Source organism: Dromaius novaehollandiae, chromosome 1, assembly GCF_036370855.1.
Source record: "Dromaius novaehollandiae isolate bDroNov1 chromosome 1, bDroNov1.hap1, whole genome shotgun sequence".
Taxonomy (NCBI): Eukaryota; Metazoa; Chordata; class Aves; order Casuariiformes; family Dromaiidae; genus Dromaius; species Dromaius novaehollandiae.
This window is the reverse complement of record NC_088098.1, coordinates 103,356,958-103,375,396: the sequence shown is the minus strand read 5'-3', so window position 1 is coordinate 103,375,396 and position 18,439 is coordinate 103,356,958. Positions and strand designations below refer to the sequence as shown.

Below are 18,439 nucleotides of genomic sequence, written 5' to 3'. Positions count from 1 at the left end.
GCACATCTCCCTCAGGGGTACACAAGGAATAGGGGAGAGAGCAGGAGAAGGCTACTATCCCACATGTGCAGATAGGCTTAGCTGGTATGATCAAACCAGCAGCTCAGCCCGAGCTACTAAATCCAAATGCTTTCAGGATCACCTGAACCTCTTCCTCCTCAAAAACCAAAGAGATTGGTGTGTCAGGGAGTTACCATGTCTGTCCCCTCCGAGGACACATCTGCCCTGGCTGCTGACTTGCAGATCAGCTCAGTAACGCTTGTATGTAAGATCCTCTTCTCCAGCCAGGAAAGGCAAAGGCCACAGCAACAAGTGTGCAAAGTGCAAGGTAATGGCTCTGTAAAGGGAAAGGGGTGGTGAATCACTAGTGGAACCCCCAGACTTTGGGGGCACAAGTGGCGTTTCTAAGGCAGGCCAAATCCTGTAACAAAAGGGAAGCCCAAAAAAAAAGGATGGAAGTGGAAAAAAAAAATCTTCATGTGTGCATTTGGGGCTTGTTCGAAGCTCAGCCCATGTCTCCGTGCACAGTGCTCCTGCCAGCCTGGGCTTCGGGGAAGCAGCTGGCATGAACTGCACCTTGCTTTTATTATTTTTCCCCCTCTGCTGCAACATGAGCTTAGCGAGAATGAAACAACAGCTGGAAGTAGAAGGAGAGCACTACGATGTAAGGACACTAAACAGCTGCAGACGATCTTGGCAGTAGCCAGTCTGGTCCATAATCCTACCAAAAAGACCCCTGAACCAGCCTGGATTTCAACTCCAGTCTGCAGAAGTTAAAAACCACTCACCCTACAGCACTGCAAACTCTCTCTCTCCCCAGCACTGCAATCTCTCTCTCTCTCTCCCCCCCCCTCCCTCCCTCCAAAGTACACAGAAGCTAACCAGGGGAACATGCCTGTACCTGTGCATAACCTTCCCACTACTCTGCAACCAAAATGTGCTGGCTTGTGTGACACTGAGGAGCAGGCAACGAACGGGAGAAATACTGGAGCTTCAGATACTATTGTTGCTGCTGGTGAGTTTTCACACACCACCACACCCTAGTGATACCTAAATCCTCTATAAGCTCTCACACACACAGTCAGTGTCCCTTATAGGGCTTTTTCTCAAACAGCCAGTCCTTACAATGGCCTAGTGCCCAAGGGGAAAAGGAATGGTCACATCCAAAGGTCAAAACTAGCTCCAAGATGTAATGGAGGACACTTCTGTCTTCCTGCCCACAGAGCTTCACTTCAGAGCTGTGTTAATGCTTCCTTATTCACTTCCTCCTTCGGGAGCACCATGCTTTGTTTCTCAGATACTGCTAGTTTCTTCCTGGGACTAAGTGTTTCAGTGTTTCAAACCGCTGGAGTCTCCTCAACATTACCTGTTGGCCACTTGAGACTGCAATAGGTGAAACTGCAGCTACGTTAACAGATGCAATTCAAAGCCAGTGCTGCCACTTCCACAGTTACCACACAGCATGTATGACATCTACAAATATTCCTATAACCCACTGCAGGAAGGCCAAGAAGAGACAGCCTAAGTACTGCAATAGCAAACTGACTCACCAAGAGAAGATCCAGCACCTAGTCTCTTGAGTATGTAGGATTTCACAAAGCAAAGAGATTAATGAAGCAATCAGCTAGCCACAATTTTGCTTTTCTATAAGACTTCTCACCTTAATATACTTTAGAGGCTGACATATATCGATTGCCACATCTGCACCTGGAATCTGTCAAATAGAAAGGTCACACTGACAAATACGGAGCAGAGTTTTAAGAGAAAACTAGAATCCCAACATTAATTTACAATCTGGAAACACATGCTACCTCAATTTGCCAAGAGACCTCCAGATAAGCCTTCTTTATGGTATTCCTCAAAGAGTGGTAGTAGAGACAGTTGACCCCAAACCCACTGGCACGTAGGACAAAGCAGGAACTTGTGGTAAGTGGCAAAGGAAAAGGAGAAAGACAGGACTAAGTCATCCAATGGCAGGCTGAAGTTATGTCAAATTAATGTGACTGTGGGGAGCCACAGGCTTAGACTGATAGCACTCTCATGTATTCAGTTGTTCAGGGGTCCTGAATGACCCCCTTAAGAAGAAGCCCTGCAAATTAATCTGAAAACCAGCACCTGCTTCGGCAGCCTAGGTCTGGCTGCTGGAGCACTAGGACATTCATTCAGAGGTGACTGAGGAAGGTGCCTCCCACATCATCCTGGATTCTCTCTGGATATTATCCAGACAAAGAGCCAACAAAAGCATGACCCTCTGTAGCTTGCAAAAGCAGAGAGAATCACAGCAGACACTCGCATGGCTGCCAGCAGCATTTACAGAGAACTTCCAGCCACCCTGTCTTAGAGGCTGCGGGGCATGGAAATGACAGTCAGAGAGAGAGAAACAGAGGTGCTGGAGACATTCTGAGGAGGAGAGAGAGAAAGGAGCCCCCCTCTTCTCCTCCATCCCCTTGTGGGGCATAAAACCACAAATACTATGCAAGGCTTATCAGACTGACAGCTAAGATTTGCATAGCGGTAGTTTGTTGAGCAGTGGGGAAGCAAGGAGAAGTAAAAAATGCAGAGACCTAGATCACTTGTTTTGTTAAAGCACCACTTGGTAGTTACTGTTGCAGTAAAGAAGAACTGGTTGCCAGAGCATGTTATGCCTTCTGCTGACCTTTAAACATCCTCCTGGCCGCCCTGAGCTGTGACACAGAGGCTCTCTTCTGGAAAGTATTACCAAGGATTTCTCTTTCTCTTTCTCTCTCTCTCTCTCTCTCTCTCTCACACACACGCATATGCATGCATAGAGATGCATCACAAAGAAGCTTATTACTCCAGGGACCTTCTCCAATCAACGCTGTTTCCTAGGGAAATAAGCTAAAATGATGAACATCACCAACCTGACCTTGGAAGCAGTAAGATACGTACTACAAGTCAGGATAATCAAGACAAATGGAAAAGATTAACCTGGAGATGAGCGCAAGGACAGAGGCGGGGGGGGGGGGGGGGGGGGGAAGAAAGAGGGTGGCGAGATCATGAGGGGCATGGAGCTCACAGCATCCCCTGATTCTTCCAAAGACATGGTAAGGGTTGTGGGAAGGTGAAGGAGGATACGAAATGGGCTACTGAGAAGGAAAAAAAAAAAAAAACAACACAGAACAAAACCAAAAGACAGACACAAAGGAAGAGTCTTAGCGCACAGAAACACATGAGGGGAGAACTGACAGAGCTTCAAGGAACTGAGCCAAGGGTCTCAAAGGTGCCAAGAGCCTCACTCAGAACAGCCTAAAATCTGAGACAGCAATAAACTGTTCAGTGCACCTGAGGCCCAGACTTGCCCGGACCACAGGCTTTTGCATCATTCTTGGAGAAAAGTAGGTACAACCGAAAAGTCAGCTAGAAGACCTACAGAGGACACCTCTTTCCACTGACTATACAGGCAGCATAAGCACATCACAGATTTTCTGACTCTCCCAGGCAAGCCAGGGGTCTGTTGCCTACGTATTGCACACTCGTGCAGGCACCCATGGCTTGGTGTCTTCTAACTGGAAAGGACTCAGCTTCTGGTGGGGATGAACATCAGACTCTTTTACTACTGGCTGCTTTTGAGGACCCCTCCAGCACAGCAAGAGATGCAGTCAGTTACTAGATAAGACGCAGCACATCATCTATGACAGGTGTGCACGCACAGGCTTTGGTTGGAGCATCACCCTCTCTTCTTCGATACTGTTTGCACTGTTCCTCCCCTCTCCTTCCTGAGTCAATCTGCTCTGAAGGGAGGTGGCATCCTGAAAGTCATCTCCGTTTCACAAGAACAGCCCAGAGACTGGACAGAGCCAGCAGTCACCTCATCTCCCAGAAGAAAAACCCACAAACAGAACAGGAAGAACTAGAAGGAATCCACTTCTCCAGAAGCGGAGAATACGGCTTAACATATCCACAGCTGAAGAGTTGAGCAGTGCCACCATTTTCACAAGAGTGAAATCTCAGTGGCAGCAGCAAGAGCAGTACTCGCTCTGAGAGGCCACCACAGCACTGATAAGCAGCCCATCATCACGAAGCACTTCCCAGCCCTTCTTTGGCACCTACCTGGCCGCAGGACCCTGATTTCCAACAGGTTGGAGGTCCTGTCCGCCAACCGTGTCCAGCTGCTGTTGTAGTTCTTCCGCCAGAGCTCAGCCACACACTGGTACTTGCCAGCCTCTGTGTCGCTCGCCCTGCTGATGCTGAGACGCACGTTGTTGCTGGACTCTGCCTTTTCGATGGCAGTGCGTGTCCGGAAGCCTGCATACCTGTCGCCCCACTGGACCCCACCATCACGCGTGAAGGTGACCAGGTCATGGAACTCGGTGCTGCCCGCCGGCTGGAAACGCCACGTCACCGATACCGGCACCCATGATGGGTAGTGCGGCTTGATGATGCACTGGAGGTCGAACGACTCATTGTAGGTCACGCCAGGGGTGCGGGAAATAGCTGTGACAGCAAAGCCAGCCTCTGCAGAAAGAGAGAAAATGGCTTTGAGAGACACCTGCCTAACAAGGCTCTGTTCTCTGCTGTCAATATGCAAAAGGTAGAGCGTGCTTATCCAGTCGTGGGCCTAGAATAACCAGGTGCTTGTGCTGTGTTGGCTTCTCTCATTTGTGATTGCAAAGTGGCATGAACAGCAATAGAAAAATAAGACTTCACTGCTTGCATAGTAGTGACTATCTGAGTTAGCACTTGTTGCACTGGCAACAGGGACATGCTCGATTTCTAAGAGGAGGAAAGAGACCACCTGCAACTCAGAGGGAGGACAGCCAACCTCAGTACTTTCACATGCTGTCAAAGTGCCACAGAAGTTGGACTCAGCAGCCCATAAGGGAAGTCTGCAATGGAGCAGCAACAGGCACAGAACCCACCCAGGGCAAGATCTGACTCTGTAAATGGAACAAGACTGATCACTCACAGCCCCTGGGATTCACAGCTGTCTCTCGGCCAAGGTATCCCTCCCCCATTCCCCACTCCGTGTCTGCAGCTGGTCACAGGCAAAAAGTCGGGAAAGTAAGAAGAGCTTGCTTTCATACTTTGGAGAGGTGACAGTGGTTATGAAATCCCAGGATGGAGGCAATGTAAATAAGAGAGAAGCTGGTTACTGGATTCTGTTCTTCATGCAGCACATTTTTTTTTGTTGTCTTTCAAATTACAGCTACAAGATAGGTTTATACAGCTAACCTCACACCTGCACAACTCCACAAGCCAGTCAACACATTTGTCCTCAACTACTGCCAATTTAATTTGTTGGTTTAGGGGAGTTTAAAACCGGTAGCGTATTAATAGTTTGAAGACAACATATTCCCAGTTGACTATCTTAGATTTTGGGTCAGAAGATTTTTATTTTGGGTAAGGGAATTTCCAACATTCATTTCTTTGCATTGCAGAGAAATAAATCTTTTTTCTGATTACTTAAATGCAGTCTGTTAGTTTAGCAGGGACCTAGTTTTCCATCAGTAACAACCACAAGGAAGGTATACTTCCTGGAAGTCTCCACTGGGTATCTCCAGTGGGTTAAGAGCTCTCCTCCCTCTGCAGTGCTGACAATTCAGGCATCTGGTAAAGCCTTCACTGTAGTTCTGAGGGTAAAGTTCCCAGCCAGTGCCCATCAGACACAGAAATGTCTTCTTGATCATACGGCTTCAGTCTATCATGGGCTCAAAATTAAAGCCTGAGAGGACTCTCCAGTCCCAGGTGATCAGCTGGCAGTTCAGCTGCAGCCTGCAGCGTCACTGCCGCCGGGCCCAGTTGGCCACAGCGCAGACACCACAATATCAGCACGTTTCCCAGCAAGTGCCTCTGCTGCCCTCCTCACCCAAAGGCACCACCATGGCAGAGCTCTGAGACATGTAATTACTGAGAAAACAGGTCAATCTTTGGGATTAAAGCCTCTTGGAACATGTTCAGTGATTATTCAGGAGACGAAAATGAGGCTCAGGAGGCCGTCCACTGGAAGACTGCTGCATCTCATCCCCACATAAGTTGTCACATACTGAGTCTGCAGCAGCTCTCCTGGCCAGGCAAGTGTGTTGTGAGGCCCCGCACAGCAAAGATTTCTGGCCCTAAGAGGCTGATTTTATTTCAAGACCAGCTGAGCTTGTAGAGTTTTATCACCAGTTAGCCTGAACTTAATGAAAAGTACTCCTCTTGACTGCCATGCAAAAACCAAATCTATTCCTCAGGTCCTCAACTCAAACAACATGCTCATGGCTTTTGGGTTAACACATAAAAGACCTTCTTCCTGAGGGACTTGGTACAAAAGGAGGAAAGCCATGCGTGAAAGCAGGCAGATTTTCTTGCATGACCTGCCTATAACGTGTCAGAATCCCATCATCCAGCTGGCCTCACCTCTACAGACTGCAGCATCTGCCACCCTTCCTTCCCAACCATCCAGAAACTGAAACCCCTGCTCTACACTGCGTTCCCAGAAGTTCAGGGACATCTGGTTTCATCCGACAGCAGATCTCTCTTCTGGCTATTGCTTCAGAACCACAGTGTAGGGAGATTTATGGGTTCTAAAATAATCTGTGCTGGTTCAGCTAAAGAGTTTCTTACCATGGCAGACTGGCAAACGATTAGATCTTAACTTGAAATGCGAGTGTCACTTAAATTTACTGCATTTTTTACTAGCACTTTCTGTAGCAATAAACCTCCCTTACTCTTTCTTGGCACATTCTGTTTGAGTTTCTCAGAACACTTCACAAACATTAAGCAGAACAAAAAACATCAGATTCAGCAGCAACCAAAAAAAAAAAAAATCAGCATTTTCTCCATTAAATCTCATGGAGCTACTTCGGTCTTTGATTGTTACAGGAACAGGACCTAGGAAACTTCTTAGGACTTGACAGAATGTGTTCAACAGCCAGAGATTTCTCAAGGACAAGGAATGGAGGGAGAGGGAAAACTACCTTTTAACCACATTTTCTGGAACTGCTGGGAAGTTTTGAACATCTCAACTTTCAATAAGAGTGAAAGTGATGCATTTTAAAATTTGATCACTTAATTTACTGTTGTACTCCCTGTTCTACCCCCACAAACCTCCACAAGTTGCAGAGTAAAGAGAATGGATATATAGACTTATAGCAGGCTAAATGCCACTGACCTCAAGAGGAAGATGGTATTCAAACTAGCTGAGAACCTGCCTTTAATTTTTTACAAACTACAGTTCCTATCTGCTTTCAGAAGCTGTATAGCAATGATTTCTAGCTCTAGACAGAGCAGGCTCTGAATGAAGGTCAAAAGTAGAGGGGAGGAAAGGAGGAAAAAGCAAGATTTTAATCAGAATATGATATGACGTTAGCGTCTGGTCTCTCAGACGTCTTGCTAAAGCTTAAGATTAATACTGCGGAAAACCAAAAGATCTATCTCAACTTTTCAACAGTGCGCACCAATTGTTTATAGCTCTGGCATTCTGCAAATTAGTGGCCTCACAGGAACAGTCATCAGTTCTTCTGTCTCCTGCAGAGTATTTTGGGAACCGGTCCAGGACTCAATATAGCAAGGCCTGAACTGGACCCAAGCCGTTCCCAGGCTGTGCAAATCCCCTAATGTCCTAACTGCCCTCTCCTAAATCAATATGATGCTCTCTGTCAAAGTACCGGCAGCAATGCCCCTGGCTTCTTGTTCAGCTTGGTCAATGGACTATGGCGTAGTCTTGGGCCAGTTGCTCAAGGCCTCCTGTGTGGAGGCACTGAGGATCATCCCTGACCCAGGGCTCCTGCGGCTTCTGATGCTGTAGGAGCTGCTCACAATTTCTGGCGGTCCCTATGTCTCGCGAGTGGAGGTTTCGCTCTCCCGGTCTAGTGAGTGGAAGTAAGGTTTACCTAGGGTCCACAACGAGGCTTCAGCGCCCAAGGATTGCCAACGGGGTGCTACAACCCTACTTCCCACAGTCCGTCTCCAGCGTCACAGGTGACACAGTGCCCTCTTTCAGCTGGCCAGGAAGCATTACGGTGCCCGCTCACCTGCTGGTTTCTCTCCTTGGAAGGATGTTGGAAACACTGCCCCTCTCTTTAGCTATCTCCCATCTCGTTTGTGTTACAGCCACCCCTCAGATCTGGCCTTCAAACACAACAACAATGCACGCAGTCATTTTGCACTGACCTACCCGGGAGCTGTGGACCGGGGTCTGGCTGCTGGGTGCCTCCTTTTCACCAGCAAATGTGGGAGAACCAAGCGCAGCAGGCATCTCCTGCGCCTCGCCCCCACCCTGGGCATTTGCAGGTGACACCTGGGGGGAGGGTGGGAGGCATGGCCCTGCAGCCCCCGCGCCTCAAGTACTCACCCAGAGCAGTGACAGACACTGGCGTGCCAGCATGCCGCTCCCCAACCATCTGCCACTCCCCATCCAGCGTCCGTGTCCACTCTGCCACCCGGCATTCATAGTGGCCCTCATCCGCCTTGACACTGTTGAAGATCTCCAGGGTGAAGGCACCGGGCTGCACCTGCTCCATCTGGATGCCCCCATAGCTGCTGCGCTCAGCATACGAAGGGCCTGGGTGCAGGGTGCCGTCCCGATCCAGCCGTACAATTTCACTGCGCCGGTTCTGCTTGTCCACTAGCTGCCAGGTGACCGAGAGGCGGCTTTGGGGCCCAAAGCCTGAGCGCACGTTGCAACCAAAGCGCAGGCTCTCACCCTCCAAGACGCTGCTGGCATTGTTGGTTATCTCCAACGAGATGCTGGTCTCTAAGGAGAAAAACGCATACAGGAGGAGATGATACACACTCGCTACTCCTCAGAAGGACACTGATGTCCCGAGAGACTTTTTACCAGGTGCAGGAAACTGCCCACGCATTTGGGTCCAGGCACATCTCAACTTTATGCGTGACCACATCCAAAAACAGCTTGTGGGCAGCGAGCTGCTCCTGGTGACTTGCACACTCAAACCAGGCTGAGGCCAAAGCTCTCTCTCCCTATGGCTCATGAGACACTGATGCATCTTCTGGTTCCGGGTCCAGGACGGGATCTCAAAAAACTTGAGGGAATTTGTGTTGCCGCACCGCATGCAACGGGCTCTGCCAAAAAAGCTTCCAGTTCCCTGGGCTTTCCAATTCATGTCATTCTGATTACCATCTTGCCACTTCCACTTCCTGCAACACCTTTTAGGAGAAGCTCTCACAAATTCCCATCACTATTAACACTAGAGGTAGCTATCAATGTTTGGTATCATCAAAAAAAACAGGTATCCTGAGCTTCCCAGAGATGTCGAACTTTACAGCTGTTTTTTCAGAGATACTGAGTGCTGGTTACTCCTTTGTCTTCCATCGGAGTTTTGGACACTTAGCACCCTTGAAAAATCATCACATTTGTTCCTAGAGCTGGTGATTTATAAAATTCCAGGAATAAAACTTGTCATGGTGGCTTTGTCTAGAAGTACTGCATTTCAAACAATTGCCCAGTGAAAGATTTCTAACTAGAGTAATTTTCAATGCCAAACAAATGAGACCCAACACCGGTAAGAGAGAAAAGAATTAGAATTTCTTTTGGAAAAATGAGGAGGAAAAAAAGCTTGAGAAAAGGGCTGCATTTCCCTATAAAACCAACAGATAGGATGTAAACACTACAGAAAATCCTCTCACAGCTACTCCTTTGTTTGATCAAAATCCACTGCTAGGGTAAGTTGGACAACACTTACTTGGTTTGTCATGTCAAGTCTACTTGAGTTTGAGAGAGTGAGACAAAGAAGGAATGAGTCAGTGGACTCTTTCCTCCCACGGTCTTATTTCTGTATTTACAATATTCATCTGACAAACATAAAAGGCATTCAGATGAGCCTCTGATGGGGCTGTTTTCACCAGGTTTGGCAGACACACAGTGACCACAAGAGACCTCTGTGCTGAAGAGCAAACCTAGGCTTGAGGAGCATGTGAACCCTGGTTTCTCCCAGCATAGGGCACAATCCCAGCAACTGCAGAGGAACAGTCTTGCAAGACGCCTGAACAACAGCCACCAAGACCTCTCCAGGAACCTAGAAACTATTAAGATAAGCCACAGACAAGCAGGACTCCCCATTAAGACTGCTGAATATTTTGGAGCTCCCAGCTCCCTGCAGAGCAAGATGAGGAGAGAGTGTGATAAAACAACCAGAGGCTGTCACATGCACTTTCCACTCAAAGCAAAACCGTCAGTTTGGGACAACTTTCAATGTGCAGGCATGTTTCCCACCTATGAACCTAAACAGCACATATCCCTCTTTCTCCACTGTCCCCTTCCCCTCAAAAAAAATCTTGTCAGTTGGGATTTTAAGCCTCCACAGCATACAAACTCCTATCGTCCCATCTTCCCCTGCTGAAGTCCTATTCAGACGGGGCACATCAAGGACTCACAAGCCAGCTGCCCACACAGCACGGGCCTTGGCAATGGCCCCAGGGCAGTGTGGGCACATCTCTACTTACTGAGTGGCAGGACAGTGATGGGGATGTTCTTTGGCCGCTTGCTCTCCTTGTCGATGAAGTCCCCCGTCACAGTCTTCTCCCGCTCAGTCACCCGGCAGTTGTACTTGCCACTGTCCTCAAGGCGGAGGCGGTAGATCTTCAGCACAAAAACGTTGTCGCTTTCTTTGGCTACCTTGAGCTGGCCCAGGGCCTCACGCTGGGCAAACTCATTGTTGAGCACTGGCACTGCATTGGGCCCCAGGCTGGCGATGAGGGAGCTGTTGAAGGCCCAGGAGATGGAGAAGTAGCGGTCAGGGACATTCTGCGCCTCCAGGATACACCGAAACTCCACCGGCTCGCCCACAGTGTATACCCGCTTCTCCGTCTCCAGCCGAACGCTGAACTCCTTATCTGGGGAGAGACAAACCAACTCACATCAGCGTGGCCAAAGCACACCTGCAGGGCCAGCACACCTCATGTGAGGGCCAGCAACTAACACCGCACCTTCCACAACTCTGCTATATTTACAACTTGCTGCTGTGTTTCTCCCCTCTCCTCCCTGTGCAGTCAATGTCCCTTGAACACATGAATATGCAGGTGGAGAGGTCAGGGGCTTGCTTTTGCTGTGAGAGCTGAGCCCACTTGCGGCACAGGAGAGGCAGCTTGCTGTTCAGTGTGGAAAAGCTGCAGTGCCTCCCCAGCCAAAGTGGAGGGGAAGAACTGCTCATTTTTCCCCAGCCTTTATTAGTGGCAGCAGTTCTGCTGTGACCGTAGCAGAAGAGCACTCTAATGAGGGCTCTGACTAATGCTGTCGCCAGCCCACTGAGAAAAGGCACGGAGCACCAACAGGCTCAGCACAGTGCAGGCGACAGAGCTTGGCAGCCCTGGCTCCTGTTCCCATAGAAAACGCTGCTGCTTATTCTGCCAATCATCCCACAAGGGTCAAGCCACCACCACTCACCAGCGGAGTGCCTGCCCCTTTTCTAACTGCTTTTAGCTGAGGATCCAGTGGCATTGCAGGGTGGTGACCTGGAGCCTTGTCTTACTCATACTTTGACCACCTGGCCAGCCAGGGGTTGAGAGGCAGGACTTTGGGGATATTAGAGAGGAAGAAAAAGATCAGCTAGGTTTTTAGATCCTTAGCAGAAACCTGCAGTGTTGGCTGGGAGAAGGATTTTGACTTGCAAAAGGGTCTCATGCAATATAGGAGTGTTTGCTGAATTTTTTAGTTTTATTTTCTGCCTGTGTCACTCAATCTGCTCGCTTTTCAAAACTCTTGTTGCCTGTGCCAGGACCAAGTGCTTAAGACGTATGTTTTATCTCCTCTTTCAGCTTCTGATCTTTGGCCGTGTCAGGAGAAAGGGGAGAGCAGCTGCCACCCAAGCTGTCTTGCTGGCTCCAGTTCCTCCTGGTTGCTATTCATCTGCAGCTTCCCTGTTCTCAGGCAGCCCACAGGCCATCCTTTACATGGCTTCACTCAGAGCGCCTTCCACCCTGGCCTTTGCTAGTAGCCTCCCTAGCAGGGTACAAGGCAGACAAAGGAGCCTGGCATGGGGCAGCTCAGACACTTCCTAGGAACCTGCAGAGGACCTATCAGTATAGCCAGGCATAAAGAAAACGGGGCCCTTCCCCACTGCAAAATATGGCTTTGTCCTGCCCCAGCACCAGAAGGGACAGAACCAGAGTGAGAGGGGATATTCTGTGATAGAGGACATTGCTAGTATAGATCCTCATCTCATCAGTGAGAGGCACACAGCCGTGGGCCAGGGAAGTCAGACATTTCAATAAAAAATGCAGAGTGAAGAGAGTCTAGCCTGGTCCCTTCTAGGTCATCGCAGTGAGGGACCTCAGAAACCCTCCTAGAAGCAGTTGATTTCCACAGTGCACCCAAGAGCCATTGCGATTATCCCAGCAGACCACAAATACCCAGAGTATACAGAGAACCATAGTCTGAAGCTGTCAAGTCCCAGACCAGACACAGTTTTCCCCAGTGTTGCATTAAGTATGCAGGACTATGTAACAGGAACCTAATCTGACCTACAGGAACTCTGTAACTGGTCTTACATCCTTATTTATTTTGCTGGATATCAGCGCATACACAAGTAGCAAGGCAATGTGATGTGCATCACTTACTGCTCTGGTCAGTACCCAAGCCTCCCAACAACAGGTATTGCACACAGTCCCCTTCTCCGCTTTCTCACAACAGCGTTGCTTGGTTTCTCCCACCACCCAGATGAGCAAGAAAGAACAGAGGAGGCACTGACCAGTGGCTTGGACGTTGACGATAGCGCCCTGAGAGCGCTTGCGGGTCATGGTGTACCAAGACTTGTCCGGGTCCTGGATCCACTCAGCTGCCTCGCAGTAAAATTCACCTTGATCTGACGGGTGGAGGTTGTAGATCGTGAGCTTAGAGGTAGTCTCTCCCACTTTGTCCAAGCGAACGTCTCCTGTGGCCTGCCGCTGGGCATAGGTGCTCCCGGCCCGCAGGACAAAATCACGGCTGAGGGAGATCACTTCCACAGGCGGCTCACTGCCTCGCTGCCGGTACCAGGCGATGGAGACGTGGCTGTGCTGGGCCGTGCTCTTGGACACTTCGCACTTGAGCTCCAGGGAGTCGCGCTCCACCTTGTTCAGCGTCTGAGGTACAGCAGTCACACGCAGCGAGTCGGGGATGACTGCAGCAAAAGGGGCCAGGAGGAGGAGAGGAGGGCAGAAACACAACTTTTCAGTTAGCAACTCTGAAATGCCGAGCCAAGGGAGAGACTAAAACCTGGATGAGTGAAAGCAGGGCTAGGGGAGAGGTTTCTGTTTACTGTTGTAACTAATCATAGGTCATAGAACTGCAAAGCCCTGTTAGGTCACATCCAGCCCCAAATAAAAAGAGAATCATCCCCAAAGACCTCGGGTGAGAAAGATTGTTATCGACAGTATATATTGCAGTGCTTTGCTTATACTTCTACTCAACGGCCCCAGCTATGACACACAGTTTTTCATCGTTCTGCAAAGGTTACTACTGCACAGCTTAATGCATTCACTTCCCCCCAAGCATTTCATGATGTGCGGCCTCACCTTCAGGTTTGCCTCCCCTTCTTTCTGTGCCATCACTCTGCTGTGCACCCCTGGACCACGCTTAATAACCTCCCCTCCTTCCTCCTCACATCTTGCAGACACTCTGCTAGCCCTGGTTTGGGTCTTCAGCCTCTTAGTCACTGTTTGACCAAGCTAAACATATTTAGTTCCTTTAATCTTCCCTCATAAAGAAGTCAGGAAATCCAATTCCTCTTTCCTTTGTTTACATCCTTTCCAATTTAATGACCCCCTCAGGCAAATCATTGGGGTTTCTGCATTTGGAGGGAGCTGGCTCCTTTGAGGGCAGCAACTCAATTGCAAAATGCCCAGTGCTTGTTCCTGGGACATAGACACATCAAGGCATTTGGTAATAAAACTGCTGGCTACATTTCAAGTTGATTAACCAGTGGAAAAAGAAATAAATGCCACAAACCCAGTATGAGCTGTATGTGGGGCACACGGCGGGGGGAAACTCTTGCAGTGAAGTCACAGGAGCAAACAACCAACTTTCTGAGGAGGGGAGAAAGCAGGACACAGCACGGAGCACCACACCAGCCAGAAAGCCCTCTTGCTCCCTCAGATGGCTGCCTTGGGAGGCTCCCCCTCCCCTCTGCGATGCTGCACCCAGGGCAGTGTCAGAGCTGGGCACACCAGTGCGAGCTGAAATGCACAGGGACTAATGAATTCCCCCCCCCCCCCCACGCCACACTGGTGCTGGCACAGCTGCAATTCTGCCTGTCCAGATTTGTGGGCAGTAATGTCCAGGAGAGAAAAGGACAGATGACTGACTGCAAGCAACTCTCCACCCCTGCAGCTCAATCAGATGGGACCAAGAGTCAGAGCTCCTGAAATCCCAACACGAATCTTCTGGAAAGCCAGAGCCTTCTCCTTTACTTCTCCCTGCCTCCTCTATGCAGTATATGAGTGACAGTGGAAAAGATCACATAACTCGATTTACAGAGAGTGAACAGCTACTAAAATCAGGAGGAAAAAAAAAAAAGAAAAATTGCAGCAGCATCTGTTTGCAAGTACAGTACCTTAATTTTAGCACGAGGTTCTATCACAATTAGACAGACTTTCTTAAAAAGAAAAATGTGTTTCCAAACTTTGTCGTCTCAAGAAACATCACACTGAAAAGAATAATGTAAACCTCCTCCCCATGTCTGCACACAAGGCAGCATCACTGAATTTGTTAATGCCCATAGTGTCACCATATACCGGCAGGATGTAATTAATGTATCTCTGAACAGTTGCATTGACAACACTGAAAGATTTGACAAAATTAGTTAAGTTGCCACAAGTTTCATCTGTTTCATTCAGGCACTGTTACAAAAAGCAAAGAGTTGCAGTAAAGGCAACCACTGGAATTATTTATGGCAGAAAAGTCAAAACAGAAGAGAAGGAAGAGAAAAGCCACGTGATGAAGGAAATGAGAGGGAAATCTTCCCTTGTCCAGCCCAGATGGGGACATTTGCTTTTACCAAGAGTTCACCACCCAGGGAATTTACTGCCGCAAGTAGGGAAAGTACCTGGTAAGAACCATTTACATAGTAGTCATTGTCCCTGTCCGGGCAGCCACGTCTCCTCTTCCCTCCCTTCCCCTCATCCTCCTCACCCTGCCACCTTGCTCACTGCCCACCAGCTCACGACCTCGGGCTGATCTTCCAGGCCTTATCGCGCCTATTGGGGGTCTGCCTCGCTTTGCATTCTCCTCCTTCCCTCTGGCTCCAAAGCGGTGGCGACAGCCAGCAACTAAACCTCTGGGCTCACACCTCCTGCATGCTGAGATTTAAATTTCTCATTTAAAACCTCTCTGAATAATTTCCAGAGTAGTGCAGCTCCGTTCTCTCTGCCCTCCAGTCATGGTCTCTTATAACGTTTTCCTTATATTATTTAAATGAATTAAATCTGATCTTCATCTTGCTCGAGTTACTTTCCCGCTGAGCTGCTTCAAAGGCAGAGCTCCCTATGCCAGCCTCCACACAACACCTTATGGGGTGAGAACAGCTAGAGAAAGAAGTACGAGAACGATTCCCCTCAGCCAGTCGGGAACGCAGTCCCAGTCCCCGATACCTCTCTCTCTCCATCAGTCCCGAGCTCTATAAAGATGATGTGCCCATCCTCCTTCCCCAATCTGGGGGCTCTGCATACCCCCCCATGTGTGTGTACCCCCCTGTCAACAGCACACCTCAGCCCCGCACAGCAGCACCGCTGCTTGCGACTTAGAGGCACAGGCAGTGCACTTTTAATGCAGGCACGTTCCTGGCTCGGCAAAGTAAGCCACGATACACTTAATTGCAGAGCATAAAGCTGGCCTGAAAGCTGGAGCCACACACTCCCCCCGCAACACAGCACACAGTTCAAAAATTGAGCCCCAAGCAAAGCCCCCACAACAGCAGCTGCATTTGAAAGTGCTTTCGGATCGCACCTCTTCAGTGGGAGAGGAGGACGGGACAGCCACCACTGCTCAGCGCTTGCTCAGCCTTTCCAGGGGCTGGTTGCAAACCGACACACACAGTTTTGCCAGCTGGACCCATGACTTCATTGTTTCCGGACCCTAATCTGGCTAGAGGGTTAGCATCTTTTATACCACATGTGCAAGCTATCGCAAAATACATCCCTGGAGAGAAGAAAAAAACAACAACAAAAAAACCACAGCAGAAGGCAGTAGTGTTTTGCTGAGGGCTGTAATTTTACTGTGGCAATGCCTGACACTATGTTGCAGTCTTCATTTTTTTGGTAAAAAGTTCAACCATATCCTCCCAAGTAGATGAATCAGTAAGATTTTTTCAGGTTGCTTGCAGGCTTGAGGCAATGGTCTTGAATCAGTTTGGTGTGGGATTACATTTAGCGGGTCACCGTCATAACCAGAAGGACTAGAGACCCATTCTCTAAATGAAAGCCCAAATTCTGAAAGCCCAGTTTCTGCAGGATGAGATGTCACGAGGGACAGATAAGTGCTTTGAGGTGGTGGACCAGGGGAAAGGTTCTGCGTTCAACAGCACTGCTCTCACGCTTGGCCAGTGATGCACAAGCGACTTTTTTAGTTACACTGCAAGACATGTCTAGTGTATCAGGTTGGGGGAAGGAGAAAGGGGAAAACGCTGCTCCGAAAATACATGTGGAACTACATCACACCTCATTTCAGGAACTTGATGACCATTTCATTTTGAATACTCTGGAATATCTGGGGCTCTCACAGAGCGATCTGAAGTCTGTCTGGTCTCACGCATCAGCTGAACTCCCCAACTGCTTTGCAGTGCAGAGCCTTTACCTATGAGAAGGCTATAGGTATGACTTAACACACAAAGCTGGAGCAGGTTAGGCTTGTAAATCAGAGAAAAATAAGCAGGGAACCCTGCAAAGGTACTTTTCAGAGCATGACACCACATGCGGAGAGGTGCACATCCAGAGAGAAATTTCTCTCAAGTCAGCTGCCAGGCTCAGGTTTCAAGGATGCCAGTTCGAACATCCAGCCTCATGGACCTGAGTAACTTCCCCCACAGAGTTTACCTGGGTGCCCTAGCTCCACTGCCCACCAGCATGTTGCAAAGTTGTATGCCAACGGCAACACTTGTTTGACAGCCACGCACTCTCCAGACTTGCTAGGGTTTTGGGGGACCTTGCCATAGGGCTCACGCTGCTGCAAGCTAGGTGTTGTGGGAGAAAGTGCGAGTGCTTACCCGGGGAAGTAGGGGAGGCCCCGGTGCCTCCTCAGCCCAAAAATCCTGCATCTCTGATGTGAGGACATCAGTCTAAGAGAAAACCTCACTGGAACCTTAGCTTCTACCTTACATGAACCGAGCTCAAATTGAAAGCAATGGTAAATATAGAAGAGAGTTGTCATTGTGTGAACTGGAGTTTTGCAAGACCTGAATAAGAGCTTAGACGGAAGCTGCAAGAAACATCCTTTGGCCTGCTCTTTCTCTCCCAGCTACTGCTTGGTTCTCCTCCCATTTGTACATCCCCCAAACCAAGTCCATCCCTGTGGCCACCCTGCCCAACCCTGCAGCCCTTGGGCCACCCAGCTGTGTCTGCAGAGCTCGCCCTTGCCAGTATGCCACTGGTTTGGTGGTGGTTAGCCAAGCAGTGGGAAAGTACCCACCTGGAGCAAATCTACTCGCTACCACCATCCTTGAGCCCATTTCCTGACATTGGCCAGAGCGGACAGCACCAACCCTTCACTTACATCACTTAAAAAGCAGAAAGAAATACAACATTTCCTACTAGCCCCCGAGCCACGAGCTGCTGCAGATGCCACTGGGATAGAGACTTGGAGGTGGGTGGGCTGCAGTGCACAAGCCACCCAAGTTTTGAGAGCTCTCGAAATAATAAATGTAAGAAGTGTTGCCACTAGAGGGTGTCAGGGACCAGCTAGGGAGACTCCCAGTGCCCCGCTGCCAGGAGGAGGAGAGCCCCGAGATGCTCTCCCCAGGGACCAGTCCCAAGGAACATGCCCTCCTAGGGAAACCTGTCTGCACAGCTCCAGTCCCATCTGTTTCAAAAACACACCTCAGTATAGTGCAAGTGATGAGCATCCTGTGAGACACATCAAGTACTGATGGATAGGGAATTCAGGCATTTACTTTCAGGTAAGGAACTGGCTGAAGGTCTTCCAGGAAAAAAGGGGGAGCAAAGCCTGGAGTTCCCAGCTCTGGACTCGGCGTGCACCAAGGCTCTCCAGCATGCCCTCCTCTGAGCTGCCAGCATCTGGAGGGCTCTGCTGCACGCTGCCTTGCGCAGACAAAGCTAAGACCAGCGGTGTCCCTTGTTTTGCACAGGCTGGCTCTGGTTCTTTCCTGTGGGTATCCAAAACCCCTACGACACCTCAGCAACAAGTAATCAAAGGTCTCACGTGACCGACACAAATGAGAGAGTTGCCAATATTTCATCTGCTTCCAAGCAAAGCAAAGTAGCAAACCTTTCCGGGATACTGTTTGCCCCATTTAACAATGCATGAGGAGTGACAGAGCTGGGAGCCAAA

At 49.3% G+C, this 18,439-nt stretch overlaps 1 protein-coding gene across 2 annotated transcripts in view; it reads right to left on the bottom strand.

Moving 5' to 3' along the window:
* Positions 1 to 18,439, bottom strand: part of IGSF3 (immunoglobulin superfamily member 3) — a 110,637-nt gene that overhangs the window by 25,871 nt on the left and 66,327 nt on the right. Inside the window, exons 3-6 of one of the 2 annotated variants that reach the window (XM_026093331.2) lie at positions 12,651 to 13,061; positions 10,408 to 10,797; positions 8,297 to 8,698; positions 4,072 to 4,476 (exon numbers count right to left, since the gene is read on the bottom strand). In XM_026093331.2, the coding sequence (XP_025949116.2) occupies positions 4,072 to 4,476; positions 8,297 to 8,698; positions 10,408 to 10,797; positions 12,651 to 13,061 (1,608 nt within the window). The remainder of the gene's footprint in view (positions 1 to 4,071; positions 4,477 to 8,296; positions 8,699 to 10,407; positions 10,798 to 12,650; positions 13,062 to 18,439) is intronic. The other variant, XM_026093332.2, reaches the window with a different exon arrangement.